The 16,640-nt window shown below is 57.9% G+C and overlaps 1 protein-coding gene across 8 annotated transcripts; it reads left to right on the plus strand.

Annotated features, from left to right (window-relative positions):
• The first annotated feature begins 2,633 nt into the window (after positions 1-2,633).
• LOC115611196 (mucin-4-like) lies at positions 2,634-16,110 on the plus strand. Of its 8 annotated transcripts, XM_032920100.1 has the most exons (13): positions 2,634-2,807; positions 4,647-6,326; positions 7,218-9,509; positions 10,158-10,297; positions 10,575-10,739; positions 11,026-11,181; positions 11,674-11,804; positions 12,647-12,735; positions 13,960-14,139; positions 14,562-14,714; positions 14,931-15,050; positions 15,358-15,402; positions 15,546-16,106. In XM_032920100.1, exons 1-13 carry the CDS (start codon positions 2,747-2,749, stop codon positions 15,560-15,562), a joined length of 5,229 nt encoding a protein of 1,742 aa, XP_032775991.1. In that variant the 5' UTR covers positions 2,634-2,746; the 3' UTR covers positions 15,563-16,106. The 8 variants fall into 8 exon arrangements, with proteins under 8 accessions (XP_032775991.1, XP_032775988.1, XP_032775989.1 ...); XM_032920097.1 differs by having other exon boundaries at positions 4,647-9,509; XM_032920098.1 differs by having other exon boundaries at positions 4,647-9,509; positions 15,361-15,402.
• Positions 16,111-16,640: the final 530 nt, after the last annotated feature.

Below are 16,640 nucleotides of genomic sequence, written 5' to 3' on the forward strand. Positions count from 1 at the left end.
AAGAAGTGGGGCATGGTGAGGGGACGTTGCTCCCATGTGTATGGTGGGCCCTGCCTGGACACTGGGGACATGGAGCTCTGACTAGCTCCTGACACTGCCCATGCTCTCCATGCCTGCCATCCTTGAGGATGCTGGCTGCCACCTTCACCATACGGCTGCTTGCCTGCCATGGACCCCTGACAAGAGAGGCTTGGGAGGTCAGATCCAAGTCCCGTTCCTTTCTGAGCCCATAAATCATTTCTCAGCCTGTTTGCTATAACCCACTCCCAACTATCAGCATTGTCCCAAGGAGCAGACTCCGCGCCCAGCAGAACTGTCACCTTCAGAACACCCAGCAGCATCATGTGTTCCAACTCCCTTGTAACTCAAGTGTCCCTTCCAGTGTCCCCCTCCCTCTCACCCCGCTGGAGGCTATAGCCTTTCTCCTGCTGTCTGGCAGCAGGATGCCAAGTCATCCAGAACCTGTGGGGTTGATGGATAACCTGGTCCCCCACCCCCCCACCCCTGAGCCCTCTCCAAATGCCCTTGCTAGGAGGCCAGACCAGACCTGGTAGGAGATGCCAGCATCTCAGCAGGGCTTGAACAACGAGCCCATTAAGTCCAGGAAGGCTGATAGGGCACTGTTCTGGGCCATGCAATGCCATGCTGGATGGTGCAGAGCCCGTGGATGCTGGGATTCATGGTTTTGCCCCCTGGATGCAGGCTCCTGAGGCCCTTATGGGCCTGATGCCCTTATGATGCTTTGGTCCTTGATAACTGCAGATGACAGTTTTCCTTCCAGGAGCCAGCAGTTTGCTGGAACCTTGATTTTGTAGGAGAAGGATCAATGAAAAGCCCTTTCCCAGGGTGGGAAAAGGGCACCATCCTTGAGATGAGGGATAACCCAGATTGGCTGCAGGCCTTCTTGGGGGTGTGTGCCAATGCTAGAGCAGAAGGACAAGCTTGGTTTGTCACCCCCATGACTCTGCTGGAGGACCATCAGGGAATTGGGCTATTTGGGCAGGAGGTGTAGGCATGAGGGTCTCTGGATAGTGTCAGTCCCAGCACACCATGGGCAGGAGCTTGCAGGAGGGCTGAGGCTGAGGTGTGCTGGAAGCACCTTGCTTCAGCTGAGTTGTTTTCCCCTACGCTGAGCAGTATGTTTGCAACAACCCCTGTGGCTCCCACCACATGTTACACCTCAAACACCACCTGGAGCAACTCTCTCCAGTGTCAGCACATATTCCCCATCAGGGTGGCTTTCCAGAGTGATATAGCATTGTCAGCACAGGCGGCGATGACGCTCCCACGGTGGATTTGCTTCCCTTTAATCCTCCATCAGCCCAGGTGTGGTGGCCACTGGGGTGGTCACTGGCTGGGTGGTCACACTGTGATCTGCAGTGCTGGTTGCAGGGGCCCCTGGCGCACCGTCCTCTCCTCGGCTTCATCCCCGTGATGGCATTGTCGGTTCCAGGCGAGTGGTGCTCTCCCCTTATTTACCACCTATGCCCTGTTCCCAGTGCCGGGGGGAATACGTGAGTCTACAGGATGGGGTTCCATCAACCGTGACTTGGCCTCCCCTGGACTTCCCCCATTGGTGCTGCCTGGCTGGGGCCAGGGTGTCACTCCGTGTGCCCTGCCACTGCCGCATGCCTGATGGAGCGGTGGGACACTGTGTACTGCCTAACACCCCTAATAGCACTTTGCAGGAGTTGCCTGGGGGCAGTCCTGGTTAAAAAGCGTTTAATTGATTACAAAACCATGTAGTGATGGGGGTTTGCGTAATGCTGTTCGTGGGGGAGCTGGCAGCAGTTTTCAAGGCAGGGGAAACAGGGAATTGCTGCTCCAGGGGAAGGGGAGACATAGGGGTGAAGTGACCCAGGGTATCTCCATAGCAGGGGAGGGGATCCTGGGCTGCACCTTTTTCTGCTTCAGCCTCTGGAGGGGCTGGTCCCACCTTGCAGAAGAGCTTCGCTGGCTCATTCACCCCCTCCCAGCACCCCATGCTGCTGTGTCCATACTGAGGTGCAGGTTTAAAACCCTGATGAGGCATGCTGGGCTCTGAACGGGAATCCCCAGTGCTCCCAGTTGTAGCTGAGTGCTGGGGAGCTCAGCTGACATCCCAGGGCCTGCTCCCAGCTATACCTTCTCTGCTTTATAATCTGCCTCTGCTCTGGGGGAAGCCTTGAGCCAAGGGGGAACACGGCTCAGCTGCTGATTTTAGTGTCTATGGTGTCCTCACAGGCGTGGTGGCACCACCTGGCATTGCCCCATTACCACCATGACCCACTGCTCCGTGTCCCTCTCCCCTGCATGGGGAGCAGGTCCTATGTGGTCTCTGGGATGTCTGCCATGCCACTGCAGGCAGTGCCATGCACTGCTCTGGGCTCAGCTTCTCCAGCTGGTGCTGGTGGTGCAGGGAGCTGCACTGGGCTGTGCCCAGCTCCCTGGGAGAATGGGTCCCTGTAGGGTAACCCCCAACCCATGCACCACTTGAACAGGGCATCCAGCCCTTGGGAAGGGGGGCAGCTCAGCAGGAAGTGAACGGTGACAGGGACATTGGAGGGAAAGCTCTGGGGGCGGGAGGGGACGGCGGTTGCAACCTGCCTCCTTCTGCCATCCCTATAAATAGGAGGGAGCAGCAGCAGGATTGCACCTGCGAGACTCCAGCTCTGCAGGAGAGGCAGGCAGACAGGGAGGGACAGACGGAGCTGCTCTTGCCTCCCTTTGAGCTTCCCAGTGCTCTGCCTGTGTGGAGGCCTGAGGCATGGGGACCAGGGGATGGACACTTTCTACCTTCGTGGGATGCTGCATATGGATTCTGCACGGTATGTCCTATATTTTTCTGCTAGCACACGTCCTATCCGAGCCCTTGCAGGGCAAAGCAGGTACGCTTGTGAGATGCTTTTCCCTCCTGGCTGCTCTGGAAACTCCTCTTATGACCAAGTCCTCACCATACAATGCTGCCAAAGAGCTAGGAAAAGTGTTCTATGGGGCAGGCATCACCCTGAGGGGCTGGTTGCAGGCATGGACCCGTGGGAGAGGTGAGAGCCCAGCCCAGGAGCCTACATACAGCCCCTCCAGCAAAGGATCCAAGGGAAGCCAGCAGGGCTCCAGAGACACTCCCATCCCTCCCTCATCCCGTGAAAGAGCAAACTCTGGTGCTCCATGCTGGGGCCTCTCTTTCACACTCTTCCCATGATGGGGTGGCGTGGGGTAGGTGGCATTTCCTGCTCTGTATGAAAGAATTAAAATAAAAGATGGATTTACTGGGGTGGAGTGTGCCCAGCTAACCTGGGGGGACTTGATGGATGCGCTTTTTCTCTGAGACGGGGAGGGAAGCAGCTGAACCTCTCTGGCTGAAGGGGGTTGGTGCAAAGAGCATATCTCAGCCAGGGAAGATGGCAAGGAAGCAGCCTGACAGGAGGGGGAATAGGGGACTGGGGGAGGATGGACCCCTCAAGGGCTGGTCTGGCATAGTCATTAATGACTACAGTTCAAGCTATCCACAAGTTAATGATCTGAGCCAGTGGTGAGGTTGGAGGCACCTCCGCTGCAGGGGGATCCGGTTGTCTGGCAGGGGGAACCTGATGAACCGGAGCACCCGGATGGGGAACAGGCTCAGGCTGTCTCACTGAGGTGAAACCCTGCTGGGGCTCACCCTCGGGGTGCCCTTTGTCTCCCCTAATTGCAGCACCTAAAGCAAAGCGTCAGCAGATTTGCCCAGCTTCTCCTGAAGCCAACGGCGGTAGATTGGCCTCCGCAAAGCCTACATCCCTGTCCTAAAAATAAGACTGAGTGGAATGTCACCCATGGGTGATAGTGGGTGCTGGGACAAATGCCTGGGATGTGGGTAGTGTCTCCTCCTTTGGGTAAAGCTCCTGGATGTGGGGCAGGATTTCAGCAGCAGGAGGAGGGAGCTGTAAGCAGGACTTGGTTCTGGGAGTTATCATTCCCTCCACAGGCAGGGAACTTCTGATGCCTGCGCCCAGCTGGAGGAGAGGGGTGGTCCCCTCTGCTTTATCTGCAGCAGGAGAGAGGGATTTGCCATCAGGGAACGTTTCACTAAGCCCTGTCTGTCCTATTTGCCAAAGGGCTTTGGGTAAACTGTATTTAAATGTCCCTCAGACACCCAAAAGGTTTAAACATGGAAGAATTACACGCACACACACACCGGCTCTGCAAAAGCAGCTGTCCTCAGGTTTGTCCCTGCAGCAAGGCAAAGAGGGCTGAGAGCTGTCCTCAGGCGGCAGAGCTCTGCAGATGTCCTTGGGGCTACGAAATAGACTTACTGGGCCCCAGCTCTTCCCAGTGGCAGGCAATACCATCCCCAGGGCCCTGGCTGCAGCATCTGCCTTTGTCCTGGTTGCAACGTCTGCCTTTGCCTCCAGGCTTGCACTAGACCTGTGATGAGTTGTGTCCTGCCTCAGGTGGCAGCAGCTGATGCTGGGCCTTCAAAAGGCGCTATGCAGTGCTGTGCCTAAGGCAGCCCAGGCTGCGCTCCTTAGCTGTTAAATCAGACACTTGTAAGGCCATGGGATGAGGCAGTAGGGTTTAAGAAGGGGCAGGATCTTCCTGATGCTCAGCTGGCAGAGACACATGGCTGATCCTGGCAGGCTGCCGGCTCCAGAGCCCAGCGTAATGCTCCACTTTGTGTTCCTCTGCAGGGCTCGGGGCTGCTGCTGCCCTCCCTTTTACTACCGAGGGGCCATTTTCTGCAGGGACGGCTTCTCCCATCACGGCAGAGAGCAAGGGGCCCAGTGCCCTGGTGGTGGGCACTGCAGAGACAAGCACCGTGGCGGCTGATGCTGAGACGGTGGAGACCACCCTCATGGAGAGCCCACCAAGCCCAACCTTCCCTCCCGGGGCTGAGCCAGATGCTGTGGTGACAGGGGCAAGCAAATACACCTCTACAGCACCGACTTGGACGAACGTGACCAAGCCGCTTAACACGTCTCAGGATTTTGAGAGGGGTTTGACTGCTCCTGCTGCAGCCACGACTGCTGCCGCCATCTCTGCACAGCACCCCACTATCACCCCGGAAGCAGAGCTTGATGTAACAGCAGCTGCTCCCGGCACCCCCCTGGGGACCACCCCTCTCTTTGCAGGTATGAAGGAGGACATCGCGGCTGTGGCCAGAGAAGGAGAAGATCTAAACCCCAGCACTGCCGCCAAGTCCCTCCCTACCATCCCTCCACCAGCAGCCGCCTGGGAGGCACAGCCAACTGCTGGCAGCCCTGTGGGTGCCGGTGTCACCATGCTGCCGAGCCAAGGGCTGACCACAGCTGCGGGAGCAGTTGAGGAAGGCGTTACCCTGCCCCTGGATATCCAAAGCAAAGACAGTGCCAACTCCTCGAGCCCCAGCCCCAGCACTGGGGGGCTGCTTACAGCCCAGCAGGACAGAGCGGTGAGCGGGGCTGTGGGCATCACCCCAGAGCCAGTGGGAGAAATTACCCCGGCTGCTGAGGGAAGTCCCTCAGCGTCAGTGCCTGGAGATGCAGGAGATGCAGTAAATGGTGAATTCAGCCCACCTGCCTCGACTTTCCTGCCCCTGGAGAGCCCAACAGCGTCGGGAACAGTGGGAAACCTATGGGAGCCCTCTGTCCTCCCCGACCAGGCAGTGCTGAGCCCAACTACTTTGCTGGCACCGGCCGGCAGTGAGGATTGGGAAGGGCAGGGAGCTCCTGGTTCAGCCTTGTCACCTGCAGCCAGTGAGGCACCCAAGGCAACAGAGGACACTGCTATCTCGCTGCTATCCCCAGGGGTTCCCACTGATGTACTGAGTGACACAAACCCCCCAGTCCTGGCCACTGCACTACCCAGAGGGGACATGGGAGCTGTGCGTCTGGCCAAACCATCCCCATGGCAGACCCCCACTGGAGAACAGCCACCACTGCTTGCTGCTGCTCTGCCATTCCCCAGTGCTCCTGGGGCTCCTTACCCACCTCTGGGTACTGCTTACCCACTCCCGGGGGCTGCTTACCCACCCCCAGGGACTGGGGCTGGCACCCTGCCTGCAGCTGATGATGGAGCAGAGACACCAGCAAGCCCTGACCTCAGTGCTGCTCGAGGAGCACCCATGTCTCCTTCTCTCGGGGGAACACAGCCATTGGAGACGGCAGCTGGTGCTCCCCAGGATGCTGATGGCGCTCGCTTGAATTCAGCTTCAGATGCTCCCAACCCAGCATCTTTTGTACCTGATGGACTGGCATGGCCTGCTGCTGGGGTCCAGGATGAGGGGGCCGAGGGTGCAGGGGACACAGCACAGTCAGGAGGTTCAGGAAATGGCAGTCCTTATTCAGATACCCAGACTGACACGAATCCTTCAGCCTTCAGTGTTCAGCAAGATCCAGCTAACACTGGAGAGCTGCCGACAGGAGGAACAGAAGCTTTGGCAAATGCCGAACTGTCCCCTCTGTCAGCTCTTGGGGATGGAGCAGGAGCAGCGCCGGCACTGGGACAAGGGCCCCTGCCTGGTCCCGCACCTCCTGGCAGTGCTGGGCTGGAGCCTGGTGTCTTGGAGGCTGAAGGACCAGGGGGCAGTGCTCCTGTGGCTGCTTATCCACCCCCAGGGGCTGCAGCCGGCCCTGTGTCTGGGTCAGAGACACCAGCGAGCCCTGACCTCAGTGCTGGGGAGCCCCAGGGAGCTCCCGTGCCTCCGTCCTTTGGGGAGTCACAGCCACTGGGGATGGCAGCTGGTGCTCCCCAGGGAGCAGGTCTCCCTGGAGCCAATGGATCCAGCACCAGCTTGACTTCAGCATGGGATGCCCCCAGCTCAGCAGCTTATGGACCAGCAGGACCCTCATCACCTGCCCTTGGGGTCCAGGCTGGCACAAATGTGGGGCTGCCGGCAGCAGAGGAGCATGGAGCTGGCCCAGCAGAGCAGGCGCTGGGAGGAGCAGGCAGTGGGGCTGGTTTTGAGCCGCCTCTGGTCTCTGCTGCGGGCAGTGGGACAGTGGCTGGGAAGGATCAGCTGCCCGGGGCAGGTTCCTTGTCCGGTCCTGCTTCTCCCAGTGATGTGGTGGCAGCACCCTCGGTTTCAGAGGGTGGTGGAGCAGGACCCATCCCAGCCGCAGCCCTTGGCCCTGACAGCCTGTCCCTGGCCTCTCCAGACACTGAAACTGGTTCAGAGCTTGCTCTGGTGCAAGGGGCTGAGAGCAGAGGGGATGCAGCACAGGCAGGAAACCCAGAAAAGCCCTACACGGAGACAAGTCCTTCAGCCTTCAGTGTTCAGCAAGATCCAGCTAACACTGGAGAGCTGCCGACAGGAGGAACAGAAGCTTTGGCAAATGCCAAACTGTCCCCTCTGTCAGCTCTTGGGGATGGAGCAGGAGCAGAGCCGGCACTGGGACAAGGGCCCCTGCCTGGTCCCGCACCTCCTGGCAGTGCTGGGCTGGAGCCTGGTGTCTTGGAGGCTGAAGGACCAGGGGGCAGTGCTCCTGTGGCTGCTTACCCACCCCCAGGGGCTGCAGCCGGCCCTGTGTCTGGGTCAGAGACACCAGCGAGCCCTGACCTCAGTGCTGGGGAGCCCCAGGGAGCTCCCGTGCCTCCGTCCTTTGGGGAGTCACAGCCACTGGGGATGGCAGCTGGTGCTCCCCAGGGAGCAGGTCTCCCTGGAGCCAATGGATCCAGCACCAGCTTGACTTCAGCATGGGATGCCCCCAGCTCAGCAGCTTATGGACCAGCAGGACCCTCATCACCTGCCCTTGGGGTCCAGGCTGGCACAAATGTGGGGCTGCCGACAGCAGAGGAGCATGGAGCTGGCCCAGCGGAGCAGGCGCTGGGAGGAGCAGGCAGTGGGGCTGGTTTTGAGCCGCCTCTGGTCTCTGCTGCGGGCAGTGGGACAGTGGCTGGGAAGGATCAGCTGCCCGGGGCAGGTTCCTCATCTGGTCCTGCCTCTCCCAGTGGTGCAGTTGCAGCATCCTCCGTTTTGGATCCATCCAGCCCAAGTTCTTCTGGACCTTGGCCGCCTTCCCTGGGTGCTGGGCCTGGGGTCCCTCCTGCTGCAGGAGAAGGGGCAGGTGAAGCAGCTGGTGACAGAGGGTCCTCAGGGCAGTCCCAGGCCCCTGCTAGAGAGGGACCAGCTGCTTCAGGAGCCCCTGATGGAGAAATGAGCACTGTGCTGCAGTTTGCATCTTCTTCCCCATCTATAGAGGGGTCTTCATCACCTGGGACAGCTGTCGAGGCTGCTAATGGAGCAAGCCTTCCTGGAGCTGGTGGAGCTGGTGGTGCCTTGAGCACAGCCTTGGGGGCTCCTGGCCCTGAGGAACGCCCTGTGCCTGCCCCTGGCATCCAGAGCGGTGCCAGTCCTGGACTTTCTGATGCACAACTGAGCCAAGCCAATGTGGTGGAGCTGCCTGGAGGATCCTCAGTGAACGGGGGACCTTCCCCTGGTGCCAGCCTGGGGGAAGGAGCAGGAGCCATCATGCAGAAGACATCAGGAGCACCAGCCCCATCTGCCCTCCCCTCCCCTCAGGAGACGCAGCCCCTGGTCCCAGTGGCTCCTGACAGCAGCAGCATTTCCAATGACATGGCCACCTCTCCAGCTGCTTCTCTGCCTCTTTCCGGGCATGGGCTGAGCTCAGGGTTGGCACCCAATGGGGACAGCATCTCTGCCCCTGGCACCCAGAGTGGGAGCAGACCCCTGATGCCAGGGGCACAGCGTGGGCTGGCAGGAGATGCTGGAGGCGCTCAGACATGGTCTTTTGAAGACGAGGTGGCCTCAGGGATGCCAGCACCATTGGGAGAAGTGTCCCCCCGTGCTCCTGCATCCCCTGGTGCCGCCCTGGAGCTGCCTTCTGCTCCGCAGAGAGAAAACGCTGCAGAGGGAGTGTCCACCAACCCTGGGCTTTCTGCTCCGCTTTTGGCATGTGAGTCAGTAGTGGGGTCCTCTGCAGGGAGAAGGGGAGAGCTGGTTGCTGCTGCACTGGGGGGGCCTGCCCTGCTCCTGCCTCCCCGCCAGCCGGGAAGCCCTGGAGCCCCCTCTGGGGATGCTGACATCTCTGTGCCTGAGGAAGCAAGTGCCATGCTCCCTGGAGCGATGGCAGGACGAGGGGACATGGCTTGGCTCCTTCCCAGCACAACTGGAGCCAGGGTAGATGTGGAGATCACCACTCATTCCCTGCTGGGGGGGAGTCCAGGGGTCCCTGCTCTTCCTCCCCCTGGAATCACTGCTGGCAGCCCCACATCAAAGACCCCGAGGCTGGGACCTGCCGGTAGTTCATCACCAGCCGCTGTACAGCCATTGCTGGGCAGCGAGCTGACCACCAGCCTAGTGAACCAAGCCCCTGTCACTGGTGGGTCGAGCATCCCCACAGCCTTCCCAGGCCAGGGGGGAGCCTGGGGCAGGTCCCCAGCCACCACACGCACAGCCACCACCAGCCTGGCCCCACCAGTCCCCATCCCTGGGGGCAGGGAGACATTCCCCAGACCAGAAGCAGCCACTGTCATCTCTCGAGCATCATCCCCAGTGTTTCCAGCTCCATCAGAAGGGCCGGCGGCTGCCCTGACCCCATTGCCTGGCCCTGCAGGTATGTGATGCATCCTAACGGACCATCCTGGGGGACATTTGGTACCTAGAGACCAAGGGGGCTATCTGGGGCCAGGACACCTGGGGGAGGCACACCATGAGAACCTCTTGCACATGAGCCTGCATTTTTGGCAGGCTGAGCCTGCCTTCAAGCCTGCCTTCAAGCCTGCCTTCAAGCCTGCCAATCAGCTAGAAAACCCATTCTCTCCAAAGGCTTTGTTTTATTTAGCAGACATAAATATGGAAGTGGAGGCTGTGGACATCTCTAGAAACTTCTGTGAGTGCTTAATTCCCTGCTGTCCCCCTACCACAGTCCCATACAATGTTTTTCCCCTCCTAAAGGCAGTCCTTCAGCACGGTGCCCCAGCAGGGCTGGAGCAGGAGGGGACAGTGACCGCAAAGGCCATCACAGCAGGTTTAGGACAGCTGTGTACATGTAAGGCAGTGGAAGGGGTGGGAGCAAGCTCCTGCAAGGGAAGGTGGCACACAGGGTGTCCAGGTGGCTATTGGCAGTGTCCCCCCAACCTCCTGCTGCCCAGGCTGCGTCCCTTTGGAAGCAAAATCATTTCAGCCCTTTGAGTTTTTGGCACAAACCAAAGGCTTTGCTGTGTGTTTAGGGGTGTGGTTTTTTGCTTGTTATCTTTTTCAGTTGCAGCTGTGCCCCTCTACCAGTACGGAGCGAGGGAAAACGATCGGCAGTATGTGGAGAGGAGGGTGGATTTTAATTCTCCACTTTTCAAGCCCGAGACTGGATTCCCATTTGGGAAAACCCTGCGTGACTCTCTCTACGTGAGTCTACCTTGGCTACCTGGTCTACCCTTGCTGCTGGGCAAGCAGCCATCCCCCAGAAACCCGGGGAGGCACCCTGGGGCAGGTGCCTGGGATGGACCCTGTCAGGGACAAATCAATTGGGATGCTGCTGGGGTCTGTTTACAGCAGGAGGTGACTTTGTGGTCATATCAGTCGTGACCTTCCTTGGCCTTGCTCGAAGTGGGCTTGGAAATGGAAGGGCTGCTGCTCCCGTGTTAGGGTGATCCTCACCTGATGGAGGGATGCCTCTGCTCAGTTTACAGACAATGGACAGATCATTTTCCCAGCCTCAGACAACAGCATCTTCACATACCCCAACCCTCCTCCCAGCGGCTTTAACGGCCACGAGGAGGTTCCCATTATCGCTGTGTTTTGGGACAACGCCGACTTCTCCAGAGGGGTTGGCACCACCTATTACCAGGTAAGCGAAGCCACTGGGGTGCATGTTTGCATGAAACACCTTTTGATGGTAAACTCATCACCTATTCTGTGGATGTCCCTTGAAATGCGTAATTGATGGAGCCTATGAGCAGTGTTTCCCTTTTCTGGGCCAAACCTAAGAGTGGTTGGTCCTGTGTGTGTCATGTCTTGAGACATCCAAATCTCATCCACACCCTCAGTTGCAGTGCTCCATGGCATGACCCCAGTCTAGACCTGTCTTTGCCCTACTGGGAGCTAACACAGACATGGGTGTACCCAACCCGCAGGAGTACTTCACCCTCAACACGGCCAAGCCTCCATTTGTCCGCGATGTGGAAGCAAAGGTTCGGCGGTACCTGAAGTCCTCCTACTCTGCAGTCTGGACCCTGAAGATCACCTGGGAGAGGGCACCTGCCTATACAGCGCGGACTGACACCCACAGGGTAAGGGACTGATGGAGTTCAAGGGCTCATGGAGTTGACAAAAAACCCAAGACCCATGGTTGTCTGTGCCTAAAAATAAGAACCAGTTTTGTGAAAAAGGTCAGTCTTGAAGACTTTTGCCAGAAGAACTGGCCTGTGCCCATGTTTTGGTGTTTTTCTGGTTTTCTGGGGGACATCTTTAGTTGAACTTCCCCTGCTCTGTAAAATCTTTCTCTTTAATGCGGTGGGAGTTTGCTGTGCATCAGAAACACTGTTCTTTGGGAGCATAAAATTGGGTGAATGTGAGGCTTCTCCTGGAACATCAAAGTAGATGGAGCATCAAAGTAAAACCGTTGCATTTTCCATGCAAAATGCAAACCAGCCTAGGCTGCCTTTATCTTGCACATCAGGCCCTCAGCCCTGCTGTTCCCGAGCGAGCACTGACCCACAGCCCTAATTTTAAACCTAACAGCTTTGCTTGCTTTCTTACCTGTCTGCAATACTTCTCCCCAGACAATCACGTATCAGGCTGTTCTGACCACCGACGGCTTCAGGTCCTACGTCCTGATGCTGTACCAGGAGGGAGGCATGCAATGGGATTACACCAGGCTCGCTGCCACCAATGTACTCATTGGCTACACCAGGTACCGTGGGATCAGCACCCTACCCCTGCCTCCTCTGAGCACCAGGCTGTGTCCCACCACTGGCTATGGCTGGTTTAATCCTTTTCCCTGTGTACCATGAAGGATGAGGGACAGCCCAGATGGGGTCTGCATGCCCATGTAGCCTAACACACGGGTGTCTCACAGCCAAATTTGTTCTACTACTGGCTGTATCATGCTGCAGCACACTGACTTGCCGGGCTGTGCTCGTGGTAAAAACCACACATCCGTCTGGGGTCCCGGGCCCACAGCATCCTGGTGGTTTGGGTAGAAGGAGCGGGGAACAGGGATGTTTGCTGAACTTTGCACCAGTTGAGGGAAGGGATTTCCGCTGCTTGGCTGGAGCAGTTGCTTCCTGCCTCCTCGCATGACGTCTCTCCCCATGCACGCTGTCTCCAGGGTTTCCTCATTGCTGCAGCTGGGTAAGGAAAAGGTGGCTGTGACGGGAAGTGTGGGCAGCACAGGCGTGCGTGTGTGCACGTTTGCCTGTGCATGACCACTTGTGGGTTTCTGCTCCGTATCACCCTGCAAGATGCTGGAAACCATGCAAGCTGCTTGCAGGGGTCTTGAGATGTCCATGAGTTCATCCCACGATGCAGTAGGTGCATTTGCAGCGCCTAAAATTAACTGCATCCTGTAGAGAGGAGGCAGAGGAGGCAGCGGGCTGGGGTAGCTAGTACCTTTGCCTTCTTGTCCTCGGAGTTGTGATTTGGGTGCTGTGGGGTCCCACTGGCTCATGATCAGAGCGGCTGAAGGGCAGGCTGGGGCTGTGATAACCTCACACAGGAAGAGCAACCCCTGATTCTTCTTTCCTCTGCACGCAGCGGGGATGGTTTTTACCACAACGATGACCTGACTCAAAGACCTCCAGCCACTAAATATCGCCCTGACCAGTTCAGGGGCTACAACACAGGTAAGTGCCGCACAGTCGGGGGGGTTTCACGCAGCCCCTCAGGGGGTTGGGGAAGATCTGCGTGGGGAGGGGGATGTTCCCAGGGGATGAAATCCAGCCTGCCACTGTGGCAAGGCTCCCACTGAGTTCACCAAGGCCAAGCTTTCCCCCCAGGCACATAGAATCATAGAAGCAACTAGGTTGGAAAAGACCCTTAAGATCACCAAGTCCAACAATTATCCTGGGACTGCCAAGACCACCACTAAACCGTGTCACTGAGGGCCTCATCTACAGAGTTTCTGAACACTTCCATGGACAATGATTTCACCACTGCCCTGGGCAGCCTGTTACAATGCCTGACTGCCGTCTCTGTGCAGAATTTTTTCCTAAAATCCAGTCTAAACCTCCCCTTATGCAGCTTGAGGAGGAACCTCTTGTCCTGTTGCTTGTTAAATGAGAGAACAGACTGACCCCCACCTCGCTACAACCTCCTGTCAGGTTGCTCTAGAGAGTGATAAGGTGTCCCCTGAGCTTTCTTCTCTCCAGACTAAAAGCCCCCAGTTCCCTCAGCATTTCCTTGTAAGACTTGTGCTCCAGACCCTTCATCAGCTTTGTTGCCCTTCTCTGGACCTGCTCCAGCACCTCAATGTCTCTCTTACAGTGAGGGGCCCAGAACTGAACACAGGATTTGAGATGTGGCCTTAAAAGTGCCGAGTACAGGGGGATGATCACTGCCCTGGCCCTGCTGGCCACACTATTGCTGATACAGGCCAGGATGTCATTGGCCTTCTTGGCTGTCTGGGCATAAGCTGGCTCATGTTCAGATCTGTCAATCAGCACCCCCAGGTCCTTTACCGCTGAGCTGCTTTCCAGCCACTCTTCCCCAACCCTGTAGCATTGCATGGGGTTGTTGTGCATAAAATGCACAAAATGCTTCCACTGGGTACCAGATAGTAGGTCCCTAGAGACAAAAGGTACCGCTGGGTACCCTGAGGCTGAAACGTTCTTGATGTGTCCATGGACCCTTTTTGTTGTAATGACTCTGACCCAAGACTTTCTTCTTTGGCAAGAGCCTCTCCCCATTTTCCTGTAGTTGGGTGGCTGTTAAGCATGGATTCCCATGGCTAGGGACAATGTGGGCTTAGCTTCCAGCACCAGCATCACTCAGCTCTTGCCTCAAGCCAAAGCTGCCCCTGTGGTCCCCTTGGCCGGAGGTGGCAGCTCGCGATTTCTGTCCCTGCTCAGACCTCCGTGGGCTGTGGATTTACAAGCTGGAGAGCCGTGTGGGTGTCAACTACCGGCTGAAGTGCCTGGCGTGGACAGGGCGGCAGCAGGAGCCGCGGGCATGGACCCAAGGCCTGCCCGCCTGCCCCTGCTCCCTGCAGCAAGGGCAGCAGGACCCCCGCTTCAAGAGCAGCCGTGGAGGTAAGTGGACATGCCACTTCCCTCACGTCCTCGTGTCCAAACTGTCCCTTCCCACATCCCTGTGAGGGTGGCTGGAGTCCCTGCTGGCAGGGTGGGCAGGTGACCCCAAGGAAAATGGGGTGGGGGGCTGCCCTTCCCTGCAGAGACAGGGAAATTGAGAAGGAACAAGGGCTGATCTGCCCCTGTGTTATTAGACTGGATGGAGCTGATCTAAGCTGTATGGGGACAGTGGGGATGGACCCACCGAGCACCTGGGTCTCACCCTGGGGGACCACTTGGATGGTCTCTGTCAGTCCCTCCAAACCCCCATAGCACCATGGGTGATGGATAACAAGGAGCAAGACCCAGCCCTGCTCTTTGCCCTGAGGCAAGAATGCTGGCTGGGGAGAGCTGCGCTAAGGCTCACTGCCACCCCATTGCAGGCTGGTGGGCTGCCCGTGTCTCCATGCTGCATTCCGCCTCTCCCAACCAGCACGGTGCTGGCATCCGCTGCCTGTATGACAGCCAGAGCCAGCTCATCGAGGGGCGGCAGGAGAGGTACTGGAGGTCCTTCAGGCAGACATCCCCCTACCGTGGTAAGCACAGCCGCCCCGGCATCCCCCAGCTGAGGCTGGCATCGCTGTAGCCTGTAAATCATTTTAATCTGCATGCCAACCTCTTTCCTGACATGCTGTTGCCCTTGGAGGGAGTGTGAACTTGCCGAAAGCTGAGGCGAGCACCCTGCCTGCCTAGAGCCAGCCCACCTCCCTCTCCTCTCCCCTTCAGCCCCTTGCTCTCCTTTTTGCCTCCAGACCAGGAGCTGAAGTTTTATGACTGGTGCTGTAACCAGGCTGGCAGCGCCCACCTCTGCGCCCGCTACAGTGAGAAGAGACCAAAGATTGGCTGTGGTGGATACCAGCTGCCTGGCATGGGTGGGTTTGCAGCCTGTGTGTGCTGGGGCGATGCTGTCTTGATGCCCAGGGCTGCAGAGGGGAACGTCCCAGCCACCCCATTGCTAAGGCAGCAAGAGCCCCAGGCAGATGAGAGATGGGTTTTGGGGTGTCCACATGCAGTCTATGCTGTGCCCTGGGCCGTACGGGGTTGTGGGGGGCATCTCTGCATCTTCCTTAGCACATAATCACCAGCGTAGTCTGGGGGTGACAGCACCGGCAGGGGAGGAGGATTGCAGCTAATGTGGTTATCGGTGTAAGTTGATGTGGGGCTTTCTTGCAACCCCAGCAGGTTCCTCAGAGGAGTCAGAGAGCTACTCGGAGGAGCAGAGAGGTGAGCGGGATTGGGTGTCTCCTCTCTGCTGGCCACTTTCCTGTCCCTGTCCCGCTGTGTGGAAACTCCTCCAGGGCTCCCAGCTTACCTTAGGGCCCCAGGGAGGAGGTGGCTGAGCAATTCTCATTTCTTCTTCTTTGTAGGCGGAGAGGATGAATAACTATGGGGCTGCACACCAACAGCATGGTCTGGGCCACGTCTGATCCTCCGAGTCCTCCACTCCTTCTCATCCACTGTGTCCCTGCACTTCTTCCAGTACCCATCACACTGCCCACCACACAAGGCAGCTCACTTGGCCAGTGCCTGCTTCATTGGCACAAGTTCATGTTTCTAACCCAGACTTGTCCCAGGAACCAGTAGCTTTAGTTGCCCTTCCCCAGCTGCGGCCGAGTGGGTGCCCATGAGCACCTCCTTGCTGGCAGGAGACGGGCAGGTACCCCTCACCTCGTAAACCACCTCTTTCCCCACCTACATCCCACTGTGCCTCCCATGCTACCGGGGGAGGTTGGACCCCTGGCACCTAGGGAAGGGGTTTTTGCACCTTGCATGGGTTGACTGTGGCCAAGACCCCAAGTGCCATGGTATGCCAGGCTCACCCCATGAGCTGGTCCTGTCTTGTCCCCCATACCTTTGCTGGGTATGTGAGGGCAAAATGCAATCTCATGATCAGAAATTGGGAGAAAAATAAATATTTTGTGCATAAACGAGCGTCTGCCTTAAAAAAAAAAATCAAAACCAAAAACCTTTTCAATCTTGTTTGTTCAATAAAGCCTCCTGGGGTCTGAGCATCACTGATCCTGCAGCAGCCGTGTCCTCTGCTGGGCCAGGACAGGAGGCAGTGGTGGGGGCAGGCTTGGAGCAGCAGGATTACAGGAGGCTTCTGCCCTTGGAGTTGATGCTGGTGATGTGAGTGTCCAGGCTGAGGCCAAGACAGGCTCTAGGGGTGTGGGGCTGCAGCTGGGGTCTGCTGGGGTCTGATACACCCTCCTTGGGCACACCATGTTCCTCAGCAGGGGTGTTTGTGGGGACCACAGCCTGACCTGCATGATCTGAGCCACTGTGAGTGGTGCCTGGGGAGAGCAGTGAGGGGAAACTTGCAGCTCTGCAGGGAGAATGAGGGGATGGAGCGACTAAAAAAGCTACATCCATCTCTTTGGTCCTGTGAATGGGACGAGAAGAAAGCAGGAACTTGAGAGCTCGGTGACAAGGAAGCAGGTCTGGCGCATGGGCACCATGAG

The sequence above is a fragment of the Strigops habroptila genome, chromosome 8 (genome assembly GCF_004027225.2).
Source record: "Strigops habroptila isolate Jane chromosome 8, bStrHab1.2.pri, whole genome shotgun sequence".
Taxonomy (NCBI): Eukaryota; Metazoa; Chordata; class Aves; order Psittaciformes; family Psittacidae; genus Strigops; species Strigops habroptila.

What these genes read in the sequence shown, in the direction of transcription:
- LOC115611196 (XM_032920097.1), top strand. Translation starts at nt 2,747, where the DNA reads ATGGGGACCAGGGGATGGACACTTTCTACCTTCGTGGGATGCTGCATA. An exon ending in CCCATTGCCTGGCCCTGCAG is followed by an intron (nt 9,510 to 10,157) that starts GTATGTGATGCA and finishes TATCTTTTTCAG; the next exon opens with TTGCAGCTGTGCCCCTCTAC. An exon ending in GTTCAGGGGCTACAACACAG is followed by an intron (nt 12,736 to 13,959) that starts GTAAGTGCCGCA and finishes GTCCCTGCTCAG; the next exon opens with ACCTCCGTGGGCTGTGGATT.